At 41.2% G+C, this 15,872-nt stretch overlaps 1 protein-coding gene across 1 annotated transcript; it reads left to right on the top strand.

Moving 5' to 3' along the window:
* Nucleotides 1-3,004: 3,004 nt before the first annotated feature.
* LOC113034395 (retinoic acid receptor responder protein 3-like) lies at nucleotides 3,005-6,438 on the top strand. Its single transcript, XM_026188918.1, has 6 exons — nucleotides 3,005-3,031; nucleotides 3,945-4,015; nucleotides 4,954-4,970; nucleotides 5,085-5,193; nucleotides 5,394-5,647; nucleotides 6,215-6,438. Exons 2-6 carry the CDS (start codon nucleotides 3,994-3,996, stop codon nucleotides 6,296-6,298), a joined length of 486 nt encoding a protein of 161 aa, XP_026044703.1. The 5' UTR covers nucleotides 3,005-3,031; nucleotides 3,945-3,993; the 3' UTR covers nucleotides 6,299-6,438.
* Nucleotides 6,439-15,872: the final 9,434 nt, after the last annotated feature.

The following is a 15,872-nucleotide window of genomic DNA, read 5'->3' as shown; positions in this document are numbered from 1 at the left end:
CGGGCACGCCACTGTAACCCCCCTCTGGCCTCTGCTCCGTAGCTGCTGGGTGACCTCTCACTTGGGGCTCTCCTCAGCTCTCCCCAGGAGCGTGGCACGGTTGCCCCCCCTGGTGGTCCTCCTTTGGTCCTCATATTCTGTGGCCTGGATCTCCTCCATACCTGCTTCATGCCCTGGGGGACGGGGCTGTGGCCCCCCACACTCCCTAGCAGATCATTACATGGAGAAACCTTTTGAATACAAGCGTGCTGATCCACACAGGTGTGCACAGACACAAGCTACAGCTTTCTTGGCTGCTGCCTCAAAGCACATTGTGCGCTGTTGATCTTGCGTGCTGCACAATAAAATGTAATATTCAGTATCTACTGTTACCTACTGTGAGCTAGTTTATTGTGATGGTGCTGTTTTTATTATGTTGCTCTTTCTTATTTGTTTTTCTTTTTTTTCCTCCCCCCTTTCTCACCGTCTCTTCTCCCCTCCTCTATTTTTCTTTCTCTCTTTCTTTCATTCTTTCTCCCTGTCCTGTCCCACAGTCATGTCTGTCCTGTCTTTAAAAAACGAAAATAAAATAAATACATAATTATAATAAAGGTCAATCAAATGGACCAACATGGCAGGGCCATGATGATCCACTTGGTAAAATAAATCCACTTGGCATCTTTCTTGGCCTTCAGACAACAATTCTGACGGCTAAAGATCCAAACGGGACAAAAAACCCAAACAAAACAAAAAGACAGCAGGTGCAGGGTTAGATAAAGGTCCTGGCCCGGGGCCAGTCAGGACTGTGGCTACCCTTTGCTTTGCCTTATCACAATAGGTCACGACACGGTCAAACATCGCACATTACCAAATTATTACGTCTTACAACAAGCATTCAGCCAGTGGTCTAATCTTATACTATACATGTGAATAATACTTGACCTAACTACATAGGTTACATGCTTGTCTGTGTATACATGGTTACTTAAGGTGATTTTATTGTCACGTGTTACCGGAGCTGGAGAGTAAGTTATTCAGGAAAACTCTTCCTGGCATTAACAACCCTGTTACTGTAAAACCTTAATAAACAGTAGTGAGGGCAAAACGTCCTGTGCTTAAGAGTTACAGCATATACAGTAAAGTATATGTGTTCAGTGCAGATAGATATATAGTTATATAGATACACTTGTCACCCAAAACTCCACCACAGGATTGTATGGATTTTGGTGTAAAATGAACATTTTATTGTACAGGTTTTTTTTTTTAATTATTTTGATTTATTTTTAGCATTGTTTGCTTATTCCTGCATTCCTCCTCTGGCAAGAAGCTGAATCTGTTTGGACCTGTTTAGTCTGTTTGTGCTGGGTTTCTGATTCTTGCTCCCCCCCTTGTATTTAAAGAACCTCCTAGTAGGACATTTTGGTGCACCAGCTTTAGTGTGTACAAACATATGAGGATTGCCAGAGTGTTTTCAAAATTGTGGTTCATAACACATACTCCCGTATATATATGAGATAGTAAACTGTTACACAGCGTCCAAAAGTAGCAAATATAATAATATCTTCATATTAGATCATCTACTGGAATCAGGAGGTAATTATAAACACTGGCAATTAGATCCTCAATTTCTCACCAGGAAAACATTCTGCAAATACTTAGAAGAACAGATCAAGTTGTTTTTTTGAGATATGACCAAGACGATTTATCATCTCTTTTATTGTGGTAGACGTTTAAAGTGTATGTGAGAGGCTGTCCTTTCAGTCGTCTGAGAAAAAAACGTAATAATGCGAAACATATACAGTTGGAGGTTCAAATACCAAAGTTGGACTCTGCCAAACAACCATCAGTACAGCTACACAGTAAAATATTGACTCTAAAGTACAAACTCAATAAATTGCTCTCAGATAAAATTTCCAGGACCTGTTAAGCAAACCTTGAATTTGGTGATAAGCTGCATAAATTACTGGCCAGGCATCTAAGAAAGAGAGAAAGTGGTCGGGGTCAGACTCAGGGTTGTTGATTAACTCTCATAAGGATATTGAGTCACTTCTGGCACTGCACTTCATCCTTCCTTCTTTTCCTTTCAGTGGGTTCTCGTCACTCATGGAAAACTGGAAGTGAAACTATTCTTACTGTGGTTTTTCCCCACTTGGGTGCTGTGAACTGCTGTATGATCACCTGCTTTTACAGCGACTCTGACACCTTCCAGAAATAAACCGTGCAGAGCAGATTGTGTATCCAGTTTCATTTTTCCTTTTCAAAACCAAAAGCAAATATAGATGCTGGCCCCGCCCACCTGGTGGGTGTCTGGGAGGGGTGCGATCCTAAATGCTGCAACTGTGCATTAGAATAAAGAGACACACAAGCTTGTTTACAGCTCTGACTGCAGGATTTATGAACAACACAAACTTATCAACCACTTCCAATGATAAGCAGCATGGCAGATGTTGATACACTGTCACAAAGGGCATGAACAACCTCAGCAACATGACAACTGAAGCACCACAGAGTGAATCTCATGGTTCACAGTCACCATTATAACAATATCTGTTCTTTGGCCACAGTAAACCACTTGTGCAAACATTTGCATCACCAAACACAATAAACTATAGACTCACAGTGAGTAACTAGTAAATAACCATTGATATAAATGCCATCACTGAAACATGGGAAGATTTCTTTAAAGATGAAAATCTCCCACAAATGTCCAGCAGTTAAAAGTAAGGAATGTTGGATTAATGTGAGTTAAAATTCACATTAGAAATAAAAAAATAGTGATTGATAAAAGATGTTTTTGTATGTTTTAACAACGTTAACAACGATGCATAACAAAAATAAAGGTTCACTGTGTGGATGATGTGCTGCATGAGTTGCTCATCAGGAAAACATGAGAAACACATTAAGTGCACAGGTATGTCTTTCAGTTTTGTTCTGCTGCACACTTTTATTTTCACTTTTACACTGACTGTGAGGATGGGCTGGGCCACATGTATATATAGCGCTTCACTCTGAGGACTCACAGCACTTCTCTCTGCAGCACTGACTTCAGCAGGTGAGTGGAAAGAAACTCAGACATCTCTCTGCACATCACACAAACACAGCTTTATATTTGGTTTTACTTCAGATCAGCAACTTTCAAGTTTCAAGTCAAAGTTATAAGATTTCGCTGCTTAAATATAAAACATTACCAGGAACATGATAACTCATAAAGTTATTATAAAACACAGTAAAAGTGTGTTTGTTTTCAGGAGTTTCACAGTGATGATAAATGCTTTTAGAAAGATTTACATTAAGTCTTAATAAGCTTTTTTGATAGTGGACATTAGTGGAGTTCAGGAACAGCCACCAATGTTTCATTCTCATATAAAATCTGCCGTAAGCTCATCTCCATCTCTGCATGTCGCTCCAGCTTCATCAGCTACTCTTCTTCTTATTTTGCTCTCAGTGGTTCTTGAGTAAGAAAACTTTGTTCTGTGGGAGGGGAAACTTTCTTTCCCTGCTTTTAAACTTTAGAATGATTAACTTCCTGTTTCATTCTTGAATGCATCAGTTTTGACTTCAGGATTTCAGCTGGTGAATAAATGAAGCCCACACTGAATTATTTGTCCCTAAATCACAGTGTGATGAAGCAGACGTTTGAGATGTTTCCACTGCCAGGGAGGCTAATGAAGTGTGTGTAATGTAATGTACACGTCATTAATCCCTGTAGGGGAATTAGTCCTCTGCATTTGACCCATTCACTCAGTGAAGCAGTGGGCAGCCACTGAGGTAGCACCCGGGGAGCAGTGAGTAGGGACGGTACCTTGCTCAGAGGTACCTCAGAGTAGCCTTTCAGTGGATTCGAACCCCCAACCTTCTCATTATGGTGTGACCACTCTACGTACTGAGCTATGAAATTGTGTTTTTGTGTGCGAATGTGTGTAAAAGTGTTTCAGTTAAACTCAAAATGTTCTTTGTTTCACCAGGTCCATCAAACAGTTCAGTCCATCGTTTGTTTCTAAGTTCGGAGACATCATGGGATCATCATCGTCGTCTTGTGAGTCTGTAACTATTTCTTAGTTTTCTCAGGATGTTGTCATTTCTCATTTGCCACAATTTACTTTGGGGTGGCTGTGGCTCAGGTGGCAGAGCAGGTCAGCCACAAATCAGAAGGTCGGGGGTTCGATCCCAGGCTGCCTCCTGGCTGCATGCCGAATATCCTTGGGCAAGATACTAACCCCATGTTTGCCTACTAGTGGTGGTCAGAGGGCCCGGTGGCGCCAGTGTCCGGCAGCCTCACCTCTGTCAGTGCGCCTGTTGAGAGAGTTTCAGTTATGTTTATTTGTAGCTTCATTTAAAGGAAGGAGAGTTTGTGAATTAGACAATTGCAGGAAAAGGGAGTGAGCTGTGACAGCCAAAAAGCTAACGGTCTCTCCTTTTAAGGAGATGTTATCGAGCTCTGCACATGCCAAGCTACCTCCTGTTTCAACAGATAAGCTAATGGTCTCTGCTTTTAAGGAGATGTTATCGAGCTCTATACATGCCACACCTATTGCTGTGAAAGCCTGTTTGAGTATAAATAAAGGATGTACTGAGAGCCCGGCGCGATTCCTCTGTGACACACACAGTGCACATGTTGGTGCAGTGTCGGGGCATCGCCCATGTACATGTAAAATCTTTGAGTCTGTGTTTGTTTGCCGCCTAATAGTTTCTCCTCACAGCGCCCCAGGGTGGCTGTGGCTACAATGTAGCTGCCATCACCAGTGTGTGAATGGGTGGATGACTGAATGTAGTGTAAAACGCTTTGGGGTCCTTAGGGACTAGAAAAGCGCTATACAAATACAGGCCATTTACCATTTTACTTTCATCATTTCTGAAAAAGACAGAGGAAACTACTTATGGCCAAAATATGGTTCAATTAATCCAATAAAATAAAAAGCAAAGCTTTTCTCTCTTTCTGATGATCTGTACTAAAATGTTTTTTTGCTTTTGCAGATGCTGGAGGGGATCAGGTAAGTAGACCAGTCAGACATGAAGGCTGTGACATTTTACTGAGACTGGTTTTAAAAACAATTTAATTATTTAATTGAGGAATTAAATTTGTTTTCTTTTTTTTCCAATCCCAGGATGAGAAGGAGCCAGAGCTCGGGGACTTGATTGAGATCTCCCGTGAGAACTATAAGCACTGGGCTGTATACGTCGGTGCGGGCTTTGTTGTTCACTTTGTAAATCACTGTGAGTTTCAGTCCTGACCTGCTACCAAATATCAGCAGATCTAACAGCCCACATTCATTCAGTGTAGTTTTCAGACCACAAACAATATGTTTGTAGACTAGACTGTCACAATGATCCACTTACCAGAAATGAATAGGTTTGCATTCAGTGTAGAAACTCTTTATGAGCCGTTTTTATTTTCCTCTGTTTCGCCCTGAAAGATGGAGTCTCCAGCGGCGCTTCTGTCAAAGCTGCAAACGGCATTGTGCGGAAGGAGAAGATGTGGGATGTGGTGGGAAAAGACGACTGGAAAATCAACAACAGCATGGACAGGCAATACAAGCCACGCCCAGCTAATGCTATTGTGGAGGATGCTAAAGCGTTGGTGGGCAAAGAACTGCGATACGACCTTGTCTCATTTAACTGTGAGCACTTTGTCACAAAGCTGCGGTACGGTGTGGCCGAATCACGGCAGGTGGGTTAAACCGTGTTGCTGCTTTCAGGAAACAGTCTTTATGGAGCTGCTGTGAAAAAAATGAGATAAAAAGGCACCGATGTTAGTCTGCTGCTCATGGAAGAAGCAGCTTTACATTATTATTTCATTATTAGGACAAGTAACAAAACCAATAACAATCATTGCGGTGTGTGACATTCTGTCAACTAAAACCAGATCATACATGACACTGACGGCAATTAGTTATAATATTTAGACACACGAGGGTGAAGCACACAGAGAAATGGATTTACTGCAGTTAGAAGCTGATAACCAGCAGAGCTGTGAGGGGCTGCTGCTCAGATTTCAGCTGAGATTTTGAATTAAAACGTTTCTGACTGCTGACCAGAATTATTGATGCCATAATAATTTAAAGAAATAAAAATGCCCATAATCATAGTAATGACCAACAGCTGACAATGCTCGTGTACGTGTTCGTGTGTTTTTACTGATATCTCAGAGTTGTTGAAACTTTCAGCGGTGACTGACGACAATAATCTGCTCATAATGTTCCTGCAGAAAAACTAAACGACGTTTTTCCTCCTGCAGGTGGAAGAAGCAGCAGTCGGAGTCGTGGTTGGTGCAGGCGCCATCGCTCTGGCTGCATGTGCCGCTGTGGCACATAGAAATTGACCTAGCTCATTTTGAATTCACCTGCTGATCCTGATTCCTGCTGTTCATTCATTTTAAACAAATCATTTTGAACAGTCTGGAGCTGCTGTTTTACACAAACACACACACATAGCTGTTAGCTGTTCCCAGGACTGCACTCTTCTGATCTCCGCTGTTGTTCCCGGGATCTGCTGGAGCCACTCGCCTAGCTTGGGAGTCACCGCACCGAGTGCTCCGATCAACACGGGGACCACCGTTACCTCCACCCTCCACATCCTCTCGAGCTCTTCTCTGAGCCCTTGTTACTTCTCCAGCTTCTCGTGTTCCTTCTTCCTGATGTTGCTGTCATTCAGAACCGCTACATTGATCACTACGGCCGTCTGCTTCTGCTTGTCTACCAAAAGAAGAAGATGACGAATTAAATAGTTGAAGCGTGTAGAGCATAGGTGTCAAACTCTGGCCCGCGGGCCAAATTTGGCCCGCAGCCTAATTACATTTGGCCCGCGAAGCCATACCAAATGACTATCAGAGCTGGCCTTCTGGTGTTATACAGCTAATATATATATTGTTTAGTATTAAGCTTTGCTTGTTCTATATTCAGTTTTTCAGCAAACTTGTTTGAGTCCATAAGAAAAGATTCATTCTTATATCTGGAGTAAGATTTTTTTTTTTCTGTAAATATTAACGTTAGCCCGCGACTTTGTTCCAGTTTTGAATTTTGGCCCACTCTGTATTAGAGTTTGACACCCCTGGTGTAGAATGAAATGCTGTATCGATGTATGATTAAAACATGACTTGTTAGTGTTTTGAGGTCAGTGAGACTAAGTGTCAAAATCAAGGCTGTAAACAAATGTTTGAACTTAAATCAAAGAGAAATGAGGCTGAGTGCAGCTGCACCACAATAACTGATGATCAGGTACATCATTCCCCAAATGCTTTATCTTAAATTTAAAAGAACTTGTCATCAAAATGTAATATTGACATGTGTCAGAATAGGATACACCTGTGTATAAAAGCTTTCAGTGATTTATGAATAAATACTGTCTGATAATAATTCACTGTTTTTTGTGTGACTATTGAAATACAGAGAAACCGACAAATGATTAACACAGATTTGTTTTCTTCAGATTTTCTATTTGCATAGAAGACAAAGAAGAGAGAAAACACACAGCCAGAGCTGAAGGTCTGTGAGCATCAATATTTCTGCACAGAACTGAGCCATGAGTCCATTTTCCAACAAAGAAATCCAGCGAGAGAGCGATGGCCAGCTAGCAGATGATCTCTGAGACTGAGGAAAAGACAACAAAGTCCAACTGAGGGAAGAACATGAGAAACAGAGGCAACAATCAGGCAGCGAGTTGGAGCCAGAGTTTTATTGCTGCATTACTGATTGAAAATGTGGGAAACCACCATCTCCAAAATAAAAATAAACCAGGAGGAAACCAAAACTCACAAAAGTAGACAAACACACACAGACAGGAGGCAAAATATAGAGGTGTTGTTCAGCACTGGAGGGAGGGCGACCACGGCAGATGACATCACACGCTCTGCACTGAATTTTGTTCTTTTGGAGATGAAATAAATATTTTATAACACAGTGGGTTCATTCTGCGGCAGGAAAAAGCTTTTATTTGTGTACAAACCTTCAGTGATCCGTGAATGAAACTGTGAGAATAATAAAGTTTGTTTTATGGATGATTTTAGTTTCAAGTGTACGGACAGTAAGAGAGCTCACACAAGGGCAGCACACCATCCATCCATTTTCTTCCGCCGAGGGCGTAGATTTAGCATGGACAGAAGGGACATGTCCCCACCAATAATTTGATCTCTTCGAGTAAAGAAAAACAAAACGATCTGTCAACGTCTCATTCACCCAGCGGTGCAGAAAGAGTGAAATTACTTCTCTACTGGAGTCCTACCTCATGTGACAAATATGGCCAATGTGATTGGCTGAGCCTTTCAGGGAGCTCTGTTTAGTTTTAGCAGCTGCAAGCCTGCGCTGCCAGGAGGAGAGGAGGACGGCAGCAAAGAGGAAGAAGCTGGATATAAGAAAGTGTTTTTCAAAGAAACCTGTCAGTCACTTAAAGCCAAGTTCACTCATATAATGTGTCATAGTAACGTTACAGGCTGTGCTAGGCTTTGGCCCACATCAGTCTAAAATCGTATGTAACCATGAATAACCTGTTTTGGAAACTAACTGCACAGCAGGCAGCACTGTTAGTTCTCTCAGTCAGACCGCTGACCTTATTTATTTCTCTAGGGATCCACATAAAGACCTAATGATATTGAGCCTTCTGTGCATTCTGTGATGTCCTTATGATAATCTTTCATGCTATCTGTTTCTATCCATGCGTAATCTGGTATGGTGTTCTCTGTAATGCTGAACGTGAGAGATGCTGAACCTTATCACCAGGGAACAGTACAGAATCACATTTCAGAGATAATGGACTAGTGTGTCCGCTATATCCGCTATAACAGCTGGGCTTGGTGGAGCAGGCCGAACCGCTCCCCTTTGATTCCTGGCAGCAGCAGTCCACGAAGGCTGCACATGCTGGCACCATCTTGCCAGTATAATCAGGGAAAACAGAGATGGTCATATTGTTCACGTTAATCCACTGAAACCCCCTTAAACTCCCTGAAGTCCTTGCGGAGAGCCAAAAGCAGCTCTATTTTGAGAGCGCAGACATCGTCACTAGTGATGGCCTGGCCCGCAGTCCCCGACTCAGAACAGGTCAAGGGCTCATTAGGAGATCAGGCCGCAGGTGAGGCAGGATTGAGTTTCCTCCTTTAGTCAGCTTTGATGGCATTTTAGTGACCAAAACCAAAAAGTATACTGTGACACAGGACCTCAGAACACACATACGCACAAACTGGCCTTATGTTTGGGCAGCAGCTCTTTTATTTATGGCAACACAAACTGCGGTTTTGTTAGCCTTTCAGCTCAGGACGCAGACACTCCTGGTTCATTGCCACCTTACTTCTGCCCAGCCGCCAATGGGACAGAAAACACAGACTCATCGTCAATCGACTTGCCCAAGCACACCTGTTCCCACCACGCCTCCATGCCTCCCCTATGAGCTCACAGCGTCACCCCTCCTCTGCAGCAGACCTGAGACCACACCTCCGCCACATATACTATTCTAAGGACTTAGATATCGCCTGGAATCGAATCAGAGAAAAAGTGCCCAATAATAATTGAAAAAAAAACCCCAGCCAATTCTGCAGGAGCTCACCAAAACACTACTCACACCAAACTGAAGATATAATAATGAAATATGTAAGCAGTAACTACAACTGTCAGCTAGTTGTCCGTCTATCCTGCTCACATCTCCAATGGTTGTACACGTCATTAACGTGGCTTCACTCCACATCAGCCATGCCATTATGCCAGCTTAAACTCCGGTGTCGGCACATAAGGACGCTGTCATAGCCTGTCAGCAACGTTGATTGGCTGCGTATATACGAATGAGAATCGCATCATTGGATGGACTATGGGATAAGGCGGCATCGTTCTAATCCCACACGGGAGCAGCCTGTCACTGACTAACACTGCAAAACAGAATTGTTAAAGTATTAATTTTAATTTCAACTCAGGTTAGATTTTTTTTTGTGCACAATGCAGATTTTCTGTGCGCAGAGACCGTGCCAGCTTAGAGGGAACATTGCTGATGAGCCTGATGCTCCTGCTCATTGCTAGTGTGCTTCTGGGCAATCTTGGCAGCCTCAGACAAGTATGAGAGAAGAAGCTTGGAGTAGCTGTTAAAGTCCACCATTATAGAGATCGACAGACCACGTGACTTTCGCGCATTGCTTTGTGGGTACCCGTGGCAACAAAACGTTAGCGTGCTGCCCAACTTTCATCACGCACATATTTATTATTATATGGTCCTAAGTTTTAGTGCATATGTTTAGTAACTTCAGATCCCTGCAAACCCAGGTCCAGTTTCCTTTGGTGATTTGGACTATTCCATTTCACAGCTGTTGTTAGAGTTTTTCCTTTATCTCCTCTACAGGCAAACGCATCTATTTTTTGTTTCAGGTTGTAGTGTTACACAACATTTTTAGATCTAATAGAAATAAAATGAGCATTTCATAATTCATTCATTTTATTGTCTTCATTTATAACTGGCTGTCACGGTCGGACGGCTCTTTGCGGACGACCCTGCTTGTGTTTATGTTTTCTGTGTGTGTGTGTTTGCTTCTCCCTCCCAGGGGCCCGTTCTTCGTACCGCGCTAAGTAAGTTAGCTGGATTTGATTGTTGACGATTTCACGTGATCTTGGATCGTTCGGTTCCCCGAAGCTCATCCGGGACTTGCTGTCATAGCAACAGAGCCGTAAGCGTAAACCTGCTCCCGAGCAGGTTTACTTTATGTAAACAGGATTAGATCGCGGCCACTCAGGTATGTCCGCTTCATGTATACGAAAGCAACAGCGATATTTTACCACTGTTTGTCCATAAATAAATAACATCAATGTAACTAAAGATAATGCAGCACTTGATCCTTTTATTGATGTCACACAGATACATACAGGTCATTTCCTAAAAAAGGGAAATGAACTATTAACATTCTATTACATGTATGTGATTATTACAGATGTAATTCATATTTCAGAGTAGTAATTGTAAATTACTTCGTGTAATCAAGATGAGAGCCCACGGCTATAAAAGCGAAGGTGGATTTGGGAAGCCTGTCGCAGCCATGTCCTGTCCGTATACGCGAGCCACCCATTGCGGAAGGTGCAAGATTGATAAGGAGAGTTTTCAGAATTCAGCGTATATTGCGGGACAGACAGGATCCTTTAGCTCAGCGCGACAGTGTGCTCATAGAGAGATATCGATTTTCCCGTGAGGGTATTATTCACTTAACCAACTTGTTGACGAGGGGGTGCAGGACCACCACCTGTCTTTTTTTTTTGCTCTGCCCTTTTCTTGGTTGCTGTTATAAACAAACAAACAGATTATTTCAGGGTCTCTTTCCAAGAGACTAAAAGCAATATAAGTGATAAATATTACCATTCTGTAGAATATTCTTATATTTCACTTTTACTTGTTCCCATGTTCTAGTGGGTCCTGTTGTGGCTCTAATGTGAAAGAGGATATAATGTAATATGATATCATGTAATATAATATAATATAATATAATAAATTTACCCTACCGCCTACTGGTGTTGGCCAGAGGGGCCGATGGCGCGATATGGCAGCCTGGCTACAACCGTAGCTGCCTCCACCAGTGTGTGAATGTGAGAGTGAATGAATAGTGGCATTGTAAAGCGCTTTGGGTGCCTTGAAAAGCGCTATATAAATCCAATCCATTATTATTATTATTATTAAATTACTTACGAGTTTAATTTGTCAGCAACTTCCTGCCAGCCCTCTCTCCTTGCTTTTGCAGCCTTTGCAGTGTTCCCTTGCGTTTTATTTAAACTCTGAAACTCCTGAAATCCCTCACTCAGGAGTTCTTGCTCTGCTGCCGAATAACACTGAGCGCGCTCCTTCGACATTTTTGCCGACCAATCAAAGGGTTGCCGATCAATGTTTCTACTATCGATGCGTAGCCCCTGTTAAGCCACCCAGTGATCTCACATTACTTCATCCAGCTGTACTAATCGTCAACAACAGGTGTGTTCGGGGAACCGGAATAGCGAGCTCAAAGTTAGCGCGATGATTTGGTCTTGGATGTAGTAAGCGAGGTACGAAGAACGGTACTCGGTATGACTCAGGTTGATAGAGGGGCCCAGCCTGGATCATATTCCAGCATTTTGTTTCTGGTTTTCCTACGAAACACAACAAACATTAGCTCGCAAAGCCACAGTGAACAAAGCAGCATAGCACAACGAATTCAATTCAAATCAATATAAGACTTCTTTGTAACCTACATCAACAATTATGTTACAATAAATTACGTAATAGCTACAACAGCAGACTGACCTTTGTGGAAATGCTTGGAGCAGACTCACATGTGAGCTGGAGTGTTCTGGGACGTTATATTTGGTCTTCGAATGGCTGCATTCCAGACCATCCGTCGGCTCTTTGTTACTTCGGAAACATGGCTCGAACAATTTCTCTTCCACGACGTAATCCGATAACAAACGATCTCTTTACCCGTCGGCTTCCCGTGGCTGTCATGCGACCGGCTATTGCAGTTAATAATACAACGGCTTCTTGCCTTTTTTTGTGTTTCTTTTTGTTGCTGTGTGGCTGTTTTCATGTGAAAAGCCTGCGTGTGCTAGTACCACTTGCCATTATTGCCCATAGGGTGATAAGCAGTAGTGTGAGACTTGTCAACGGCCGAAATCTGCAGAAGCTCAGACAACAATTCACTCTCAAAACTTGGACCTTGGTCTGAATGAATACGCTCAGGGAAACCATATACACAAAAAACAAAGTCCCACAACTTTCTGGCAACCTGCTTGGCAGTCTGATTCTTGCACGGGAAAGCAAAGGCCATTTTCGTGAAGTGGTCAGTCGCCACAAGCACATCAACAGAGCGCTTCTTTCTGTCTTCTGCTGACACAGCTCACACACACGAACGCACACAGACTCAGATCACACAGGTAGGAGATTGAAATGCAAAACGAAATATTTAATTTAAAAAAAGGGGTGTTTTGGGTGAAATTCACAAGTATTTAACACATATGTTACATATTAGAGCTGGACCGATCCGATATTACGTATCGGTATCGGTCCGATACTGACCTAAATTACTGGATCTGATATCGGAGAAAAATAAAAAATGTAATCCGATCCATTAAATATCACGAAAGCACCTCACAAAACTTGCAACACGCCGTAACTCACCTCAGAACGTTAGCACGTCGGAGCAGTACGCATCACGTGATAGAGCAGCTGTGGCATGCGGGACCTGTGGTCTGGATAGCATTTGGAGCTTCGCTAGCAACCCGGCATTTCATCTCCGACAAAGTTATCCCCGAGAGAAGTAAAGCAAGTGTGTAAGTCCATCTCTGAATGTTTGTAAAGCATTCCTGCGTTAAGCTTAACAAGCGATATATGGAGCGACTGCCTCTTCTTGCTGCTACTTCAATCATGAAACTGCTTAACGATCAGCTGATCGTCTCTCTTGTTTGTTTTTGTCTCACTTTGCACCAGAAAGAGGAAACCAGCGGCTGAACAACAGCAGCACGTTTAAGCTTGATAAGCTGTTGTTAGAATTTATTTAATATTACTTTCTACTCGAGGATCTTTTTCTACGCAGCTGACGCTGGTAACTGTGCAGGGGCGGATCTAGCAAAGTTTAGCCAGGGGGGCCGATAGGGCATTAACAGGGAAAAGGGGGCACAAAGACATACTTTTCTTTCTTATTCTCATTTAAAATGTCTAGCTTTAAATAAATAATTATCTGACACCCAAAGTTTTAATTTGATGTAAAATGAATAGAAGTCAATTACTGTATATAGTAACTATTAAGTCTAATATATATACCCTAGTAAGCTATAGTACTTTTTCCTTTGGGAAGGTACCATCTGTGCAGTCTGCAATTTTGTTGAAGAAAGATGTTGAATCTATTTAATATTTCTTGAAAAATAATTGATTTCTGTGCATTTTTTTTCACACTGCATCAAATTAAGGTTGATTACGTCGATTAAGCATCATGAGGTGGAGCGTGAGGGGTGGTTCCCTATTTTTTATTTATTTATTTTTGTTGTTGCTGGGAGTTGGAACCCTATTAGTTAGGTTGCTTAATATTTATGCTAAGTACTCTTTAAAATACCAGAATAGGGAGGATGGTGTAGGTCTAAGTTTATTAGATTGATCAGTATTGCTGCATATACTATTATATATTGTACATATATTTATTAGTTTCAGATGTAGCCATTCTTGTATTTTGCTTGTTTACATTATTGTATTTTGCACAACTCTGTTGCTTGTGAAGCTCGCACACAAGAATTTCACTCACATGTGCTGTACCAATGTACCTGCACATGTGATGTGACAATAAAAGTGATTTGATTTGATTTGATTTGATTTGAACTATGAAATATTTTTTTTTGCATACAGGTATAACAGAATAGCTTTAGTGTAGTTGTTGTTTTAAACTTGAGTATGAACTTATACAAAATGCAGCAAGATATTTAAAAAACAGTTTTGTTGATTAAAAAACACTATATCGGATTCATATCGGTATCGGCAGATATCCAAATTTATGATATCGGTATCGGTATCGGACATAAAAAAGTGGTATCGTCCCATCTCTATTACATATGTCTTTGAATGTATAATCATAACACCATAATAATGCAAGATCTACACACTTTCAATTGACAAACTAACATCTAATTCTTAAAATATTTAGATCATTGAAATTAGGTATCAAAATATTAGATACCTTAAAAACTTGAATAAATAGTACATTTTCTAACAAATAGAAAACAATGTTATTTAATGACATTTATTGTGTTGTTATTATTATATTTTATTTTTGTAATTTTTTATGTAAATATAATGGCAGATATATTGCATCATCAACAATTATTGAGGTTATGTACATATGTTGTGCGATAAGTCGATATATCGATTATTGTGACAGGCCTACTGTTTTGGTGTCATAACACGCTTGCCAAACATGCATGACCATCAAGCGATGTCTAGTAGTACTGGTCTGAATGACAACAAACATGTGTTTGGGAAAATCTGTTAAGAAAACAGTTATTATTTCAATATTTATGCTTAGCATGTGACACAGACACTGCATAAAAACTACAACAACAAATACTTACTTTAGGAGGATGGGGAAGGGCAGCGTGAGGTTGAGACTTTGACATCTGTAAGAAAAAAATTCATGTATTACAAACAAGTCATTTAAAAATACATTAATGTGGCAGACTGTTCCCTGTTCAGATGCAGTGTATAAGTACAATCAGAGCTGTCACAACAATGTGGCGGGAGGGGGGGCAAGTGGCTGCAACCCTAGGTGCAATGTGCAGGTATATATAATTACATATAATATATGTGAATAAAGCAAGAATCTGTTTAGGTTAGTCACTGTGCTGACTGATGCTTACTAGGTTTATATGATTGCAAACTGCACAAAAACAACAACAACAACAAAATTAATGATAGCGACAAACAAAATTACTTAGATTTATGTAAATCTCACATCAGGAAGATCTGCATTTGATTTCATGGGCTGAAATAAATAGGCAGAAACATTACTGCTAAACAACCAAAAAAACTCTAAAAAGCCTAAAAATGACTAAAAAAGCGAGGAAATGTGGAACATTGTAATTAGTGAATATTACCAAGGTGCTAACCTTGGTAAGTAAGTACTCTGTAGCCACAAGGAGAGGTAGGATTTCTGTGAAAGTCAAATTAAATGTGAATAGGTTTTGATAGTTATTGTATATAACATCTGTAAACAGTTTTATTTGTATTTTTTTTATAATAAGAAAAGGCTAAACGGCTTTCATTTTGACAGCCCCCTTGATTTCCATCCCACCCTAAGAAAATTTCTCTAGATCCGCACCTGGATCCAGGATAGTTCTACTTGCATAAGGAGCACCAGCTGGGCTCTCCAAGTCACGGACAAACAGTGTCCCCTCATTCTTGGAGATGAATGAGGAATAATCTGGCTATGG

The sequence above is a fragment of the Astatotilapia calliptera genome, chromosome 12 (assembly GCF_900246225.1).
Source record: "Astatotilapia calliptera chromosome 12, fAstCal1.2, whole genome shotgun sequence".
Classification (NCBI taxonomy): domain Eukaryota; kingdom Metazoa; phylum Chordata; class Actinopteri; order Cichliformes; family Cichlidae; genus Astatotilapia; species Astatotilapia calliptera.
Note: the sequence above shows the minus strand (reverse complement) of the source record. Positions and strands in the feature narration are given on the sequence as shown.